The sequence below is a fragment of the Macrobrachium nipponense genome, chromosome 15 (assembly GCF_015104395.2).
Source record: "Macrobrachium nipponense isolate FS-2020 chromosome 15, ASM1510439v2, whole genome shotgun sequence".
Lineage (NCBI taxonomy): Eukaryota > Metazoa > Arthropoda > Malacostraca > Decapoda > Palaemonidae > Macrobrachium > Macrobrachium nipponense.
This window is the reverse complement of record NC_087208.1, coordinates 45,538,316-45,557,112: the sequence shown is the minus strand read 5'-3', so window position 1 is coordinate 45,557,112 and position 18,797 is coordinate 45,538,316. Positions and strand designations below refer to the sequence as shown.

Below are 18,797 nucleotides of genomic sequence, written 5' to 3'. Positions count from 1 at the left end.
CCTAGTTTTCTTGCTTCTTAGCCTTTTTTCTGCCATCTCTTTCAGTTTACTCAAGTCAGATCTCATCACCATGATTTGCTTTTCCAGGCGCCTTTTCCAAGGCGGTTGCTGTTTCGGTTTCTGTTGGGTTGGTTGTGCTGGTGGTGTTGGTGTTCGTGTCCCCATCAGTTCTGCTACTAATCTTGCTCCTGCATATGTCAAGTTATTTGTTTCTGTGATATTGGTGGTGTGTATTTGTCTCATTATTTCATTGACCTCACTTGTTTTCTCCCTTAATTTCTTGGTGTTGTAGGCTTTCATGGAGGGGATCTTTGTTCTCTCTGTGTCTGGCTTCATCCATTGTCTGATCTTTTCTACCCATTCCGTCCTGTCTGTTACTTTGTCGGTGTTTCCTCGTGTGTCGTTGTTTGATACCTCATCATCCCTGTCGTCGTCTGTGGCATCGTCTCTCAGTTCGTCATCTTGTAATTCGTTGCTGTGCATCATTTCCCTTTCGAGTTCCTCTCTTTCTGTTGGGGAGAGCCAGTTCTTTTTCTTTATGTTCCTTACTTGGTCTGCCAGCCTCTGCTCTGTTTGGGGGTGTTATTCCTCTCATTCCAGATGTTGACCAACCTTCTATATCCTCTCTCCGTCGGGTTGCTTCTGATGTAGCATCTCCATATTTCCTTATTTTCTTCTCTCGTCCATTTCTTCCTCTGGTTTGCTTCTGTAGCTCCAGTCTCTGGTTGTTGGTTACTGTCATTGTGGTGGTCAGTTGCTGGATGACGACCTCCAAGTACCTGACCGTCTTCCCCTTCTATTGGGCTGAAAACCTGGCTGCCGGACAAAGCTCCTCTGTTGCCAGAGGTTCCATTTACATCGTTGTCGTTTAATTCTTCATTTCTTTCCATCATTGCTGAGTTTTGCTATTTAACCCATAGCTGGACCCTACCCCATCAGGAATAGGTACTCATTTACAGCTGAGTAGACTGAGGAAATAATAATAATAATAATATTACATTATTATTATTATTAATTATTATTATTATTATTCAGTAGATGAAACCTATTCATATGGAACAAGCACACAGGGATCATTGACTTGAAATTCAATCTTTCAAAGAATAAGGTATTCATTAGGAAGAATTAAAAGGAAGTAAAGTGAAATATTATGGTCCATAGCAGTTCTCCGACTGACAGCAAGCAAAAAGCAAGCTTGCTGACCTATTGAATCCAAGCTATTGCTCTCTGAGAATCGAGTATCTACATCACAAACAATGCTTTTCACGTCTAACACTTATTTAAGGGGCAGAATACCTAATTGGGTCATAAGTTTTTTACAGTCCTGTTTAGTAAATACATTATTTGAAAAATATTGTAAAATATGACCAGAATACAACACATTGTCTATTCCCAAGCAAATGTTGTACATAGTAACTTCTACTGACGTATGACTTCGATGAATACAGGGAAAAAAAGCAAGAATACAGTAATATTACATTCATTAAAACAATTAGTGTGTAGGCAGTAGTTACATGTTTATAGAGGGATAGGCCACGTGTATGCATGCAGATATAAAACCTAGGACAAATCTGTGGGTTAAATAAATTGTACTTTCCTTATTTGTTTCAGTATGATAGGTACATGAATATGCTTGGAAGTTAGAGTTGGATGGACAGATGTAAATGTGACTATATCTATTCGGAAATTGGTTAATTTCTTGCATTGTACGTTAAATAAATTAAATATTACAGCTGGTTACAGCTTGCAGCCTTTGCTATTTGTGTTCCTCATAGCACCGTTCACTGTACCCACTGGCATTAAAATCAGGGACAGTGATGACAGAATAGCTATGTACGTAATGACATCATATTTCCATTAAAGTGAAAAGCTGCCAAAACAGCTTTTGTTGCAATTTACCGATTGTTTGGCTTATTTAAGTATGTAACTCAAGTAGCTTGTTTATTGTTTGTTTGTTTATGGTGTTTTTACGTTGCATGGAACCAGTGGTTATTCAGCAACGGGACCAACGGCTTTACGTGACTTCCGAACCACGTTGAGAGTGAACTTCTATCACCACAAATACACATCTCTCACTCCTCAATGGAATGGCCGAGAATCGACCCCGCGACCACCGAGGTGGGACGCAAACACCATACCAACCACGCCACCGAGGCGCTAGTAGCTTGTTTAGGTGCTTTAAATAATGTGATAACGTATTCTTGATCATTTCCTATCTTCTTTAAGTTAAAGACGCTCTATTGCGCTGTTCTTATACCTTGTATATAACTCTGCTAGAACAATAAAACATTACTATACGAGGCTTGTCCATAAAAGAAGGTTCCTAAAAATTTTTCACAATGAAAAATATGTTTATTGGCATTGAATAATACATTTTTGGAAGGCTTAAACTTTTTCCTATTTTTCAACATAATCGCCATTTAGATCAATACATCTTTGCGGTGTACCATCATCTTTATGCCTGAATTGTTGAACTCTCCCGCCGCTCCGTGAAGGTAGCTTAAAACCTCTCCTTTCAGCTCCTCTCCGGTTCTGAAATGCATTATGGATGTCTGTACGTCCGTCTTTGAATTCTCTGCACCATTGGCGCACGTGCTGTACGCTCATACACTTTTCTTCATAGACTTCACACAGTTGGGAATGAATGTCCACCAGTGCAGTGTTTTTTGCACACAAAAAACGAATCACAGAGCATAATTCGCACCTGGCAGGAGAAGCGAGTGGAAGCTCCATCTCTATCGGCTACCAAGCCAAGGCTGAGCGTCGCAGACAGCTCACCGGGGGGGCGACTAAGAGAAAAGAACCAAGCTACATGCCAGTGTCGCCGGATCCCATGTAACAGCGTTCGTTGCGACTGCAGCTCCTTGAGAACCTTATTATATGGACAACCCAAGTATTACATAGTTTATGGAAACATTCACTAACTTGCAAAGGGCCTTGAGGCATTACCTGGTTCTACTACTACATTCAAGGTATTTATGTGAACTCTGACCTATCCTTATGTCATTGTATAACTGCATCATTGTCAGAGTTTGGGACACTGTTAACACATCCTGCTCTATTTTTTGGCTTTGTCGTTTTCTGCCTTTCCTAATTATTATATTTTAGGATCCTGCTTCACTTCCTTAGATCTTACATCATCTATTTCACATTTAACTTACACATTTAACGTGAAACTACTTTTCGACTCACTGTTCACATACAAATTAAAAATGGAAAGCAGTCGCCTTTTCACTTGTGCCTCAATAAACCCAAAGTCTTATTCAGCTATGCTCTTCACACTCTTGAGGGGTAACCTTATCTCATCTGTTAAAAGTCCTCAAGTCCTCCTTCCTGAAACTTGCCTGAAGATGAGAGATGCATACCACTATAAGGAGAGGTCAAATGTTGCCAGCAGCAGTATCTGGAATGAAGAGAATATCTTGGTATGAATAAGAACTCTTTTACCCTGACATCTGCAAAAGAATCCTAGTTTTACAAACTTGTTTTCAAATATAGCTAGCTGACTTTGGAATGCAATTCAACCCTGCTATTTTGAAAACCAATGATTATCTACTACAGTTAACTGAAGTTTCTCATACTGAGAATAAAACTTTGTCATAAAATGTACCATCAAAAATACTCTTCACATAATGGAAAAATTAAATTATGATCTACTATACCATCTAAAGGATTTAACAAAGGATTTTACAGCATCTGTTAGGAACAGGCATTTCTATCCATGCAACAACATCCACTCCATTTGATCTCATTTATTCAAGAGATGTTCAAACCTTTCCCTGAATTTATCACATTTACACCAGTTGCTTAACCCTGAAGATACTTTTGTCTCTATACCATCTAAAGGATCTGTTAGGAACAGGCATTTATATCCATGTAACAACATCCACTCCATTTGATCTCATTTGTCCAAGAGATGTTCAAACCTTTCCCTGAATTTATCGCATATACACCAGCTTCTTAACCCTCGAGATACTTTTGTCTTATCTCATTTTCACGCATCTAACTTCAGTCTCTCACGGTCCGTGGACATGTCGTAAATATGTTTGTTTTTAACTAACTCTTTAATCTTAGACGTTATCTCCTTAGCTCTTCACATATCACAGTAAAGTTCCATTATCCAGCTTCGACATGGCACTAAAAGTAGCATCCTACCTTGAAAATGAACTTCATAGGGTGGGATCAAAGTTAAGTATCGCAAGGTGGATGTGGTAAATTTATTTTGTAACTGATACAATTTGCCAACGTCTAGTCAGTGAATGGGTTACAGACAAATCCTTTAGACTGGCCATACGAAATCGGGCCTAGATTTGTTATTATCATGCAATTAGTCTCGTGCCAAACTGTTCAAAAGATCATTCCATACTGATGACAATATTTTATTAGGCCTTCAACATCTCCCTTGCAGGCCTTGGGTCAGGTGAAATGAACCGCTAGTAACCCTGCAGTAAGTAAATGAATAGCAACATTCAGACTGACTGGAGCTATTGAAGCTAGCACCACAACAACTAAGTGCCAGAGTAAAAGTCTGTGACAAATTTGGGGGCTTATGAAATGTGCCTGAAGCTCAAGCAAGGTGATATGCAAGAAACTTTCCTGTCTGAACCAGACCCCTTGGACCCAAGTTTCCAGCAGTGAGTTTTCTTTAAAAGCATGAGATGCCTACCCCTAGAATATCACTTGTAGGCTTTATAATCCTTATAACAACATAAAGGAGGTTAAACCTTGGAAGAAGTATCTATCAAACCCAAAAATAATGACAGTTGGACTAACAAAGGAGTTAAAGAGCATCCATTATCCACCATGGTGTATACTGAGGAACATTAATTTGCTTGACAAGTTAAAAGAGTTGAATGGGCAGATGTAAATGTGACTAAATCTGTTAATAAATTAATTCATTTCCTGCAATTGTACAATTAAATATCTAATTCCCACGTTCATATTACAGCTGGTTATACCTTGTAACCTTTTTTTTTATTTCTGGATTCCTCCTGGCAGGCTGTTCACTGTACCTACTGACATTAAAATCAGGGACAGTGATGGAAGAATACCTATGTATGTAATGGAGGGATAAACTGTTAAGGTTTCTTCAATGTATTGATTGCTCGGCTTCATTAAGTAAGTAACTCAAGTATGTTGATTGATTCAATAAATGTGATATTGTAGCAGTCTCGCTTATTCCCTATCTTCCTCTTTAGTGGCCTCTTTAGTGGAAGACTTACCATTGCTCTGTTCTCCTGCTTTGTTATAGTTTGCCTTTCCTACTAACTGATTCATAAATTTGCTACACTTTCCTAGATCTTATATTATTTACCTTACATTTTGCAGACATGTTTACCATTCAAATGTTTTTCAACACATTACTTACATGAAAAATAGAAACGCATCTTCCCTGGTCCAAGGTAAGAAATTTCTCTTCACTCGTGCTTAGGTGCCAGTAGCAAGCAGGTAAATCAAATGGCTATTGCAGATGTGTCCTCCACATTCTTGAGGGAGTAGTACCCTATTCCAGCTATTGAAAGTTCTTCCTGAAATCCGTCTGAAGGTTAAGAGATGGGTACCAGGAGCTCTACATTGCCAACAGTACCTGGCTGGAATGAAGAAAAATAATTTAGTATGAAGAAGGAATCTGTCCCCTTGACACTTAAAAAGAATCCTGGCTTCACAAACTGTATTCTTGAAGTCTAACTAGCACTCTATATAACTACTTCCAAGGCAATCAAGCCCTGTTCTTTTGAATGACTGAATTTCTAACTATTACATCGATTCTAGATTCTTACATTGGAGATTCTCAAGACTTGGAAATAATAAACCTTCTCTCATAGACTGTACTAAATAAGCCCCTCATTTCATGGAAAAATTATGTTATAACCCATACCATCTGAGGGCTTTTGCAGCACCTTTTAAAAACAGGTATTTCTATTTGTTTTATCAACATCAGATCCATTTGCTCTCAATTCTTCCAAGACGTTCAAACCCTTCCTTGTACAGTATTTTTCACATTTTCACCCTTAATCCTTAGGGTAAATGCTAACTCTGCCTTCATCGTTTAATATAAACTTCAAAGCCATTTCCTTCGATCATAAACTACAATAAAGTACAACTATTCAGTTTCATGTTGATAATGAAAGTCGCATCCTATTTTGAGAAGTAACTTTACAAAGAGCGATCAAAGGAAAGTATACCTCAAGGTGCATCTAGGCAATTTCTGACCTAGATTTCTAACATACTGGACTGTTTTCATGCTAGTGGACTCATGCTTGACTATCTAAATTCACATTTCATTTGGTTTACGATATAACTAGGCCTTCAGCTTCTCTTGTAGGCACTGGGTCAGGTGTAAACTAACTACCAATGACCTTGCAGTAAGTATATATCAATAGCAACAGCTTAAATGAATTTGAAATGGAAATTTTTAGTACTATTGATGAGTACCGCACAAATAACGAGACTGGCTGATTTATAAAGACCCCGCACAAATAACGATACCGGCTGATTTATAAAGACCTGCACCACAACAGCTGATAACCAGAGCAAAGGTCTGTGACAATGGCTGCAGACCAGGAATGAGAGAAGTGCCATAAGTTCAAGGTAGCTGATGGCTAGGAAACTTTCTTTTTAGACCAGTCAGTTTACTTAGGAACAGTATTGATTTATCAATTTTTATGCTCCTATAAAATTATTCAGGTCAAGACAGCTAGTAGCCTAGTACTAACCTCGTGTTTCCTAGTAACAAATAAAAATATATATTTTTTCAGTGTAAACATGGCTCCTTTAACCGAGGACTGACAGTATATTTACAAATCCAAAATGAGCTTTTAGTATAAAGACGAAAACCTTTGCAAGCCAGACTTTTAAATCAAGTTCATATTTTTTTTTGTGGTACAGCTACTCATCTGTATTATCATCTTTATTATTTTGTCCTTCAAAAAAAAATTCCAATCAAGTCGTTACTAATGGCAACAATTTTCAACCAAATTAGTTTTACTGAAATTAATTCTGCCCTTAATATTTCTCTGTCAACAGCTGGCACCAGAGAACCAATGTTTGGGAAAGGAAGCTGCGACTAGAAATACTGAATAGGCTTAACTATATATTACCAGATGCATTACAAGAACTTGATAGGATAGGATACCCTTGTCTATTTATGGTATTGCTAGTTAAAAAAACCATGTAAATTCAAATTTTGCCGTAATTTGAGTGACTATAGAAACAAATAATACCCAAATCAGTCTTGAGTGGACTAAACAAGACCTATATTTAACCTGATAAGCTCAACTACACTTGTCCCTTTCAATAAAAACTTTAATACAATTCTCTAGTGCTTTGATTAATTTATGTAAATCGCCAATACATAAACAACTAGTCTAATGACATAAACGTGGTACAAACTATGAAAAACTTATGAGTAAAAGCTGGATAATACTTTTAACTTAATGCCTATATAAATCCATCAGTAATTAAAGAACAAATTGCATCATATACAAGATTACCCTTGGAAAGAAATTCAACCAATTTTGAAACAAAAAAAATTTAATACATGCAGAAACTATAGAGTCTGATTAGTCAAAACTAGAGAGAATATTTTTTTTTAAATATGATAAAACTCAAATCACCTTTAGTTATAAAACCACCACCAAGTTGAACTTAACCTACTTGTGTTAAAAAAAATAAAATCAGATTTTCCTGAACCTGTAGCTGACGAATCAAATTGTTGTTACACCATTAAACAATGCATTTATAATCCATTTCCACTGATAAAAAGCAGGAAATCAAACTTCATTGTACAATGTGGCATTAAAATACATAACCATTCATAAATGTGGCAAGACCAAGCACCATACCCATTTCAAAACTTTTATTTCTTTTAAAATATAAGAAGCAGTAACTATTTTATCAATCTAATACTTCTTATATTTGTCTTGTTTTGGTACCTTCTATACCAACCTAAAATAAGCAGAAAATGTCCTAGGTTTTTCCTTCACAATTTATGGGTTATTCACAAAATCATGTGTACACGTTTCCAGCCATCCCTTTATCTTGAATTTCACCGTATATATGATTCACTTCGACTACACGATTACCTGGCATTCAAGTATGATTAGTGTTGTAAGACTGCCATACCAATCTGCAGCTGAATGTCCCACTTTATGGTCACACTTTCCTCACTAAGCTAACATTCTCACCTTTTTCAAAATAATAATGCTGTTCATTCTAGCCTATGCTGAACTTCCATACCCTAAATTTTATCATGGCCCACCCCTGAGGATCAAGTATTCTAAACTCATACTAGGCCTACTATGGCTCCGCCGAGCATTACTGCCTATGGTTTAGGTACACCTTATACCGTTTTAAACACCCTTCTCTCTGTGTCCATAGGCTTCTTCGGTGATGCTATATTCTTAAAGCTTCAAATATTCACTAAGGTTAGTTTTATAACCAAACCTTAACCTACTTGACCTTTCTTACAATATTTTCAGTCCTGTGCATCTCTTACCTTTAATTACCATGTAGACACTTCAAATGCCACTTCTTTTCCCATTGTTTTACCCAGTAAACACTTTATTCTTCTGCTGAAACAATTTCATTGGCCCTTTCTCTTTAACAGTAAATGGAAACACTTCACACAGCTTTGTACCAAAAAACCTACAGTAATTTAAGAGAATTTATAAGTATTCAGTACCACAGAAACTAACCAGGCTTGTGTCACAATTCATGTGGCGTCAGAGGGGTAGCCTAGGCTAATCTAGACTTTCACGAGACGATTTCCAAAATATATCTGAGGCAATTCTACAGAAAAAATCTGAGGGGTAATTCTACAGAATATTTCCGCATGAACTGCAAGGAACGTAACCGCGGATACAACATCCACTAAGGATTGGGGCGTCCAATGTATTTCGCCGTATTTAGTACTGGTCCCCCGGGGGTTAATTACAGTCGTCTGAATAAATATTGCTTAAAATGGTAAATTTTTACTTATGGACATTAATTGCTTTCAACATAAAATATAGGTTTTTCTGTTGTATTATGATGTGATTTGAATGATTTTGAGGTTTATTTCCATCGCAAATGAATACTTATCCTTCCACCACCCCTCCCCCTATAGATAACAATCTGGGGAACCTCCTTGGGAAGCGGGGTTTTGGGTGGGGGAGACAAAGTAGGGAAAAACAGGGTAATTCTAAGCCCTCATTCCGCGGTAAAGTAGACTATGGCAGTTGACGTTTTCCTATGTTATTTTACTTACTGAACAATAATTTAAAGTAATATTTATTCGGACGACTGTAATTAACCCCCAGGGGCCAGTACTTAACACGGCGAAATACATTGGACGCCCTAATCCCTAGCGGATGCTGTATCTGCGGTTACGTTCCTTGCAGTCCGTGCGGAACTATTCTTTAGAATTACCCTGCAAGAAACGTAACCGCAAATACGACATCCACTAGGGATTGGGGCATCCAACGTATTTCGCCGTGTTTAGTACTGGCCCCTGGGGGTTAATTACAGTCGTCCGAATAAATATTATTTTAAATTCTTGTTCAGTAAGTAAAATAACGTAGGAAAACGTCAACTGGTATAGTCTACTTCAACGCGGAATGAGGGCTTAGAATTACCAAAAACAGGGCAAAACGGAGGAAAAAAACCTAAATATAACACACAAACATAAAAATGGACCTATCCCTGGAGCACTTACAGATTCGCAGGCCCACTCGACCGAAACCGGCGGAAGAACACCAAAACCAATATGGCGGCGATACCAAAACAACAACAACAAACAAAGTAGGGAGCGACTACTACATATCCGCGACAATCGATTTGTGTGTGCTGTCAGTAAGGCCGTGGCAGAACGGCGCTTCGCGCCTTATCCGCATATTTAAAGATTCTTGGCAAGCCCGACATGTTCTGGCAAGAGATAATGTTGCACTGCGCGCGCTAGCCACAGGGGTTACAGTAAGGCTACTTACCGTGGTGGATGGATTTGGGTGTCGCATCGCTTACGCAGACGTCCTTTTGTTTCTACAGAGCGATCACATCTAAAGGCGTTCCTGTTGGAGTCGATGACAAATAGCTCCACAACACTCGCAGTTTTTTTACTTTAGAATTAAATTATGTCTTTGAGCATACTCAATCACAACTTCTTCACCACCACTAGACAAATAATGATAAAATTCACCATAACCCACATTGCACTGCAAACAATCGGTAGGAAATCGAAGGTCTGTCAAAATTAATGCCAGAAGGGCCAGCCACTGCCTCTGACATACCTACAGGAAGACAAAATGCCAGTTTTTGCTTCATTATAGGAGTATTCAGTCAAACAAGGATACCACTGGACACTGGACAGGTAACTTTATTACTCCGAAATGCTATGAAACTTGTGACTAAAGTCGTTCGTAATTGTTAAGAAGAAACCCATGATGTCATAACGATGTCACACCTCTCAGTCAATAATGAGTAACTGGAACTGCTTTTGTTTGCGTAAGAAAGTAAGTTAGAGGGCTCATTAAAAGTAAACATTACCGTAGAGGAAACACCTCTCCCGACTTAGGAAAAATTCAAGGTAAAAACTTAATTTTTTTTTCTCTCTGTAAGTATGCATTAGCGACAATAATGTATTGAGAAGAAGTGTTTTGTTATCACTTCCTTAACATAGTGAACTAAGTTAAAATACGCTACATTATTAATGTCCATAAATAAAATAATACCCTTAAAATTCTTGTTCAGTAGGTAAAACTGCATAGAAAAACCGCAACTGCCATAGTCTAGGCCGCCGCGGAATAAGTACCCTAGATCTACCTTCTGCAGGGATCCGTTTTACTACCAGCCCCTCTGGGCTGAAAGTAAAATCATAGACCAGAGACGGCAAATTTCTCAAATTATCTCGCCTGCACTGCATTATGTACACCCTTTTCTAGATTGCCCTCACAAAATTATTTTAATAAATGCTACTTTAGTGCGAATCTCTTCTGTAGCATTTCACAGGCCTAATCTCAGTAGGACACTACAGCACGAAGTTTCCTCGTTAGACAAATTGACACTTATTCAATAGGCTATGGTGGCCTGTTAAGCCAATGTGAGGGACAATTGCGACAATCTTGCTACATTTTGCCGTTCCCAGCACACTTTTAAGTTAGTTACGCTTATAAACACCTTTAAAACTTATCCAATACACACATTATTGAGCTATTTTACATAACTGGACGGACTTACGTGCACTTAAAGAAGAAGGGATCTCACAAGTTCTCCATTGGAGTCTAGTCACGTGACTCTGGTTCCAATAATGTTCAGAAAAATTTAAAACAATATTCGACGGTATTTCTCTTGGTTTTAATTCATTTTAGAGGTTAATGGTGAAAGACCGAACAACATAAAGAGTTTTTAAAATATCATAAATTATATTCGCCGTCATTTTTAAAATATAGCTTTAAAATATAGCTTTAATAGGATATATAGGTTTGTCACTAAAAATAACTTTCCGTTTTCTTTGAAGAATTTTGGAGGGAAAAGTAGATGGACTTCTAAAGTTGAAGGGAAACTCGTAAGAAAACACGATAACATTGGGAAAGTTCTCATAAAAACAATGGACTGCCATTGATGTATTTAACTTGTTGAATTTATGTGATATTACATTATAAACATGTATTTGCAACACTTAAAGTTTTCATTCCATTCTGGCCATTAACTTTAGGCTTGTTTTTCCTCTAGCAACTTTTGGGGGTGTGGTGGGGATTGGTGTGGGGGAAGCGGGGGGGACACCGATTCTATGGACATCTATTGACTATTAAAATAACTAGAAACAAATAATATCAAAAGTAACTGGCAACTGTTTTGTTTACATCAATTATGAAGCCTTCGATTGTATGTAAGATATACAAAATTTTATCAAATTAATATAACTGATGAATTACAAACTAAATTTTTATTCGTTTGAAGGTAAAACTTGGGTCGTTCTTGCCACTGAATGAATAAAATAAAAGAAAAATAAAATACTAACTTGCAGCTACAGCATATCAAGTCTCATCAAACAACCAACTGTTGTCAAACTTTCAAATTTCAGGATATATAAATTGTTTTGCTTAAAAAATACACGAAATAAATAAAAAAATAACGATAATAATGATTGTTTGGACTTATACTCATTAGTAAGTTAATATTTTACTTAAACAAAATAAAACCTAAAGGTGTCTTGCTATGGACGTCTGGTAACATATTCAATAAGGACCAATTTCTAAAACTGACTCTGAGGGTAAAGTACAACATAACATAATTTTAGATAAACATTGAATGAGCAAATTAGAGGTAACAGGCAGGATCACAATAAGACTAATAAATAGTTTGAAGACTAAAATTGTCAGATTTGACTGAAAAAAATCAAAAATTTTTGGGAGTTTTTGCAAGTTGTCTTGTAAAACAAGGTGGTGACATCATCCCAAAGGGGAAACGGAGCTAAAGAATAAAGGCAATAGCAGAGAAATTGTCACATAGAAAACGAAGTAGACTTGGACTGGAGGAAAGTGTTATGTCTTTAGCAGTGTGTCATCGATCCCATTAGCCCGTAAGTGAGAGAATTTGAGAATGCATGGCCTTCATGTAAAATAATAGTAAACATAGTAAATGGCAACTCGTTGCAAGTAAGCAAACATATTTTCTGTGATTTTCAGAGTACTCTGTAAAATTTCACTCTGTTCAATTTACAATAACGATCATAAAATAGTTACTAAAAGAGTGGTAATTAAGTCTAGTAAGTGAAAGTTGCTGAAAACGATTTGGGAATTATTATAAAAAAATAGTTAATGGCAACTTTTGAAAAATTACTTAACTTTAATGTCTCTGTTATAAGCTCATCTAGTGATGGAATCATCTAAGTTAATACAGATTAAAGTTAGAACATACCAAAGCTAAGATATTATGATGAAAAAGGTACATTTACTGCATATCTATAGGTGAGTTCACACAAAAGGGGTGTTTTTTGTTTTAAGTCTGTTGCCTCCTAAAGAATTCGTCTGCTCCCTCTCGTAGCTGATTGTTTCGGCAAAAATACTATTGTCTTTCCCTCAAAAAATCCTATGATAAATTTTTAATTTCATTAGTAACTGACAATTATTCATCCTTAATCACTGAAAAAAACAAGCAGTCTTTGAGGATTTCTGCAAATCACGCCTTGGCAAGACAGACAAAGCAGACGAATATTGATGTGAATGAAAATACGAGAATCTAAATACTATCATGCGAGCAAAACGCATAACCTATAAATGAATAAAGCACTAAAATGAGCCAAAGTTCTGTTTTAATTCATACATACCTAAGTACCTACATAGACTTACACTATATAGCCAGCAAAAATAAGCAACTCCTGATCTGGTCATTGAAGGACAAGAAGACACACAAAAATAATAGATAAATAAGCAGAATAATTAATATATGTGTGTGGTAATGGGGTGGGGGTTGCGCTAGCAACCTCGCTCCAAAAGATTACCTTAGAACTGGAAGGCTATAACATCGTCTGGTGCAACCGTCTCGAGGGTATAAATGTTTAGTTAAGCGGTATTTTCTCTCTCTCTCTCTCTTTATATATATATATATATATATAATATATATATATATATATATATATATATATATATATATGTATGTGTGTGTGTGTGTGTATACATATATATATATATATATATATATAATATATATATATATATATATATATATATATATATATATATATATATATAGTATATATATATATATATAAAAGCGAATCAGGAAAAGATAGTCAGAAATCCAAGCGCTTTCATCTTTACTAAGACATTGTCAAGCGCTTGGATTTCTGACTATCATTTCCTGTGGGATTCGCTTATTTATGAAGTCATGTGCATCTACTGTGATTTTTAAGCATATATATATATATATATATATATATATATATATATATATATATATATATATATATATATATATATATATATATTAGCTTTCAACCCCTCACACACTCGCCATTGCTAACAAGGTGAACTGAAAGTGAAGAGAGAGAGAGAGAGAGAGAGAGAGAGAGAGAGAGCGAGAGAGAGAAGAGAGAGAGAGAGCTTTTTATAAATCTATCGTTTTTCCTAAATTAAAACACACAAATCGTCTAGAAAACCAGTCTTCCTCACCTGTCCAAGAAAGTCTTCACCTCATCGCCAGTCAATTGCTAAGAACCTCCCTAGAAGCCCTAAGGATATCTTCAGCTGCTGAATCCTAAACACCTGACGTGTCCCCTGCAGGAGTTCCAACGGAAGTCCTACAGGTGTGGTATAGGGTAGGATCCTTTTCGGCTGTCCTTTTGATGGCGTACAAAAGGTGATGGTCTCAGGTGAGAAGAGCAGGTGTGTGTCTATAGGCTATAATTGCTTGGGGTTTTCTGTTCGATTGTTTATATATATATATATATATATATATATATATATTTATATATAATTATACACACACACACACACACACACACATATATATATATATATATATATATATATATATATATATATATATATATATATATATATATATATAAACAATCGAACAGAACACCCCAAGCAATATGATATATATATATATATATATAATATATATATATATATATATATATATATATATATATGATAGTATATATATATATATATATATATACATATATATATATATATATATATATATATATATATATATATATATATATATCGTATCACAAATCATTAAAACAGACAAATAAATAATCCATAATCAACAACAATCCCGCAAAGATCAATAAACCATGAAAATATACCAAAGACAGTCACAGGCATGTCTTCTAAGCTCCCGTTTTGTGGGAGATGGGGGTTGTCATTACCTGGCCATGGGAAACCGTCCCCCCTACTCCTACCCCTAACCAATCCAACCTGACCTAAAGCACTATAAACCATAAAAAAATTAAATCTGAAATTCGTTATAATCTAACCTTACATATTCCCTCAAGTCCCGCTGCAAGTATTAGGTACTACTGCCTTATTTACAGATAAATGAAGTCGTTTTACATCTGCAATGTAAATTATATCACTTAAAAAGCTTTTTTACATCTGCAGTGTAAAATATTTCTCTTAAGATCACTGCAAACACTTCTCAGACATAAGACAGTCATTGTTAAACTGAAGAATGACTCGTGAGAAGTGGGAGGAGTCAGGAGACATCCGGGTACTTTGTTTTGATTGGCTGATAAAAGCAAGTGATTGTGACGTCACAGAAGCAAATAAAATAGTTTGACTGAACATTCGTGTTCAGCGCAAGTGTTGCTTGGACCTGTCACTTTCTTATGTCCAAAAACTATGGAAAGAAGCAATAAATTTAATCATTGTTTTAATGCTTCAAATCTTCATTGGGAAATGCATGGCTTATGCCCTGTAGTATGTCCGATGGAAAACAGCCTTGCAGAACTCTGTCGTTCCTCTTTCCAATTCATTTATATATATATATATATATATATATATATATATATATATATATATATATATATATATATAAAATATATTGTATATATTCAGCAAGTTCCATTTTTTGTGATTCAGTGTTTTATATATATATATATATATATATATATATATATATATATATATATATATATATATATATATATATATAAAATATATTGTATATATTCATCAAGTTCCATTTTTTGTGATTCAGTGTTATATATATATATATATATATATATATATATATATATATATATATATATATATATATATATAGATATATATATATATATATCTGAATCACAAAAGAATGGAACTTGATGAATATATAAAAATATATATATATGATATATATATATATATATATATATATCTATATATATATATATATATATATATATATACACACACACATATATACATAAGAACGCCTCACTTACCATCAAAGAACATAACTTCTAATGCAGCAACAACGAATCGTAATTACTTCTCAAAACACAGCCCTACAGAACATATATTTTCAATTTCATCGAATCCTCACTTTAATTAAGCATATTAAATCCAGAGGACCCTTTTTCCACGAACGTCCTTCGACAGGTAACTTCCTGATGTCCTTGTAACCCTGGAGAACTTTTAATTAACGGGCTTGTTGATTACTTCGAAGGGAGACGCGTCCCTTTGTCCAGGTCTTCCTCGGAAGGTGGGAGAGGAAGCTTCTCTACTTTGTTGATGTGATGGTAAAAAGTCGTATAAGGTATTAAGTCATTTTAATTAATGTTTACTAGGAAGCTTGCACTGTCAAGATTTATTTTCTGTTTTAATCATACGTATTTTTCAATGTATATTGTATTTTTTATCTTAAATATTTTCCCTAGGTAATTTCCCTTTTTTTATTTCATTTTTGTATTTTCCTTCCTTATATAGTTACTTTTTTATCAAATATATTTATTTCCCTCTTTTATCTAAAATATTTCCTGTGAGTATTTACCTTTTTAGTTCCATTTACTTTCCCTTCTTGTATGTTATTCTTTTTAATTTTCTATATTTTCCTCTTTTGTATTATATATTCGCCTTAAGTATGTTCATTATTGTATCAATAAATTTTCCTTTCTTAAATATTTTCTTTTTTTGTCTTATTTACTTTTCCGTTTTTTAAATCTCTAATATAACTTAGGAGAAGGCCTGCCAAAAGTTTCCCAATCCCACGAAATGTGTAGAGACCAAACTATTATCTGCTAAATAAACTAGTTAGTCAGCTAGTAATTTACGAAATATTTTTTCATATGAACACCATGATATTCTTTGGAGTTTGAGTTTCAAGTCAGTGATCCCTCCAGGCTTGTTCTAAAAGACTAATGGTTTACCTTCTGAATACTAATAATAATCATTATTGCTCATAAATCTAATGTATGCAGATTTATTATGTTAATTCCGTGACGATGTTTTTATACTTAGCTAACAATAATATTTGTTACTCTGTTATGGTGAATGTTTTCACAAATTTAATCCCATAAATCTTCCAGACAGATTGGAACAGAGTTGTGTTACTCAGCCAAGAGCTGGAAAAATGATTAATACAATAAAATATGTAAATAATTTCCTTTAAAATGAAATAATTTAAAAGAATATGCAATGGCTTTCATTCCACTTTCTCTGAATACTAGAAACAAAATTTCAAATGAACTCGTAGACAGGAACTTTCTCACCTCTCACATTCCACAACCCTTTGTTCTCTCCAAGTATTTGTTGCTTTTATTAATATCCTCTACTTAGCTGAGCTAGTGAGGGATACTCATTTTGGAATATAAGTAACTCTTACCGAAGGTTCTGCTTAACAGAATTAGTGCGAACCATTCGTCTTGCGTACTTACGTTAGTATGTGTAACTCTCCTTAAGGATTAATTGGGTGCTATTCGTCTTTGTAAAGCACTAGCAACGTTCATCAACAATCTCCATTTATTAACAACATAACCAGTGTACATGGATTAAAAATGTCAAGGTATTACAACAATACAAAACAATATTTTCTATTACTTTTATATAAAAAAGACAAGAAAAAACCTCTCAATTAAAGTTAATCAAAAGTGTTAACATATTCAAAAGGTTAAGTTTAATTTTTAAAAAGAAGATTCACACAAAAACTCTTCCTAGTAGACCACGCCTCTCTCCATACTTCCATAAAAAATCCCTTTTAACATTACTAACTATGTTTGTATAATCGTTTCCAAAATGCCCATTTCTTGTAGAGCTCATCAAATGGAAGTGGTGTTGACTCTAAAACCCTCCAAAAGAATCTTCAAAATCTAAATCTGTCTCCTGGGACAAGATGGATCCTGGACGGTAGGTTCATATCTGGCCGCGTCCACGTTCACCTTCTGGAGCCATTCCTTGAGGTCCCTCAGGAATCCGGAAGGAATCATTGGTCTGCGAGCCAGGATCCAGGAAAATTCTGGAATGAGGTACAAAAGGTTTCAGTCAAACGAATTTTGTAGTCTTTCAATTCCTTGGGTGTGTTAAATATGTCACAAACATGTTCTAAGCTTGTCACAGTGTGTTAAACATCACAAACATTTTTTTAATTTGTCGCAGTGTGTTAAACATGTTACAAAAAATTTTAAAATTTGTCAGTGTGTTAAACATGTCACAAATATTCTTTTTAAACTTGTTACAGTGTGTAAAACACGTCACAAACATCATGTAAACTTGTCACAGTGTTAAACATGTCACAAACATTTTAAAAACTTGTCACAGTGTGTTAAATATGTCACAAACAAGTTTCAAACTTGTCACAGTGTGTTAAACATGTCACAAATACAATGCAAACTTATCGCAGTGTGTTAAACATGTCAAAGACATTCAAATGTATGTTGTAAACTTGTCATATTGTTAAACATGTTGCAAACTAATCCCAGTGTGTTAAACATGTAAAAAATATGTCACAAACATGTTGTAAACTTGTCAAGCGTTAAAAATGTCACGAACATTGTTTTTAACTTGTCACAGTGGCTCAAACATGTAGCAAACATGTCTAGGACGCTGTTTATGCATGCATATAAACACCTTGAAAACCATTCAACGACCGTCAATGGAGAATGAATCCTTGGCAAATGAAGAGCTGCTTACGAGTGCCAATAAGTCTCTGACTTGTGTTTGACGTCTTTGTGATGTGTATGTGACAAGTTGTCGATATGTGGTTGTGACATGTGTCAAGCAACTTTGAAGCAGTAATAATGATGATGATGATGATGATGATGATGATGATGATGATGATGATGATGATGATGAAGACCCTCCTTGAACCATTGCCCCGTGAATATT

At 35.2% G+C, this 18,797-nt stretch overlaps 1 protein-coding gene and 1 long non-coding RNA gene across 2 annotated transcripts in view; both read right to left on the bottom strand.

Annotated features, from left to right (window-relative positions):
- Positions 1-2,587: 2,587 nt before the first annotated feature.
- Positions 2,588-11,264, bottom strand: LOC135226867 (uncharacterized). The gene is made up of 3 exons (XR_010317296.1): positions 11,212-11,264; positions 5,369-5,591; positions 2,588-3,403 (listed from the first exon to the last, which is right to left on the bottom strand). It is a non-coding gene; the product is annotated as an uncharacterized LOC135226867 (long non-coding RNA).
- Positions 11,265-17,500: 6,236 nt separating this feature from the next.
- The window catches only part of LOC135226866 (apolipoprotein D-like), a 21,018-nt gene continuing 19,721 nt past the window's right edge, over positions 17,501-18,797 (bottom strand). The window contains exon 6 of the mRNA XM_064266559.1: positions 17,501-17,928. Coding sequence (XP_064122629.1) covers positions 17,783-17,928 — 146 coding nt within the window. The 3' untranslated portion in view covers positions 17,501-17,782. The remainder of the gene's footprint in view (positions 17,929-18,797) is intronic.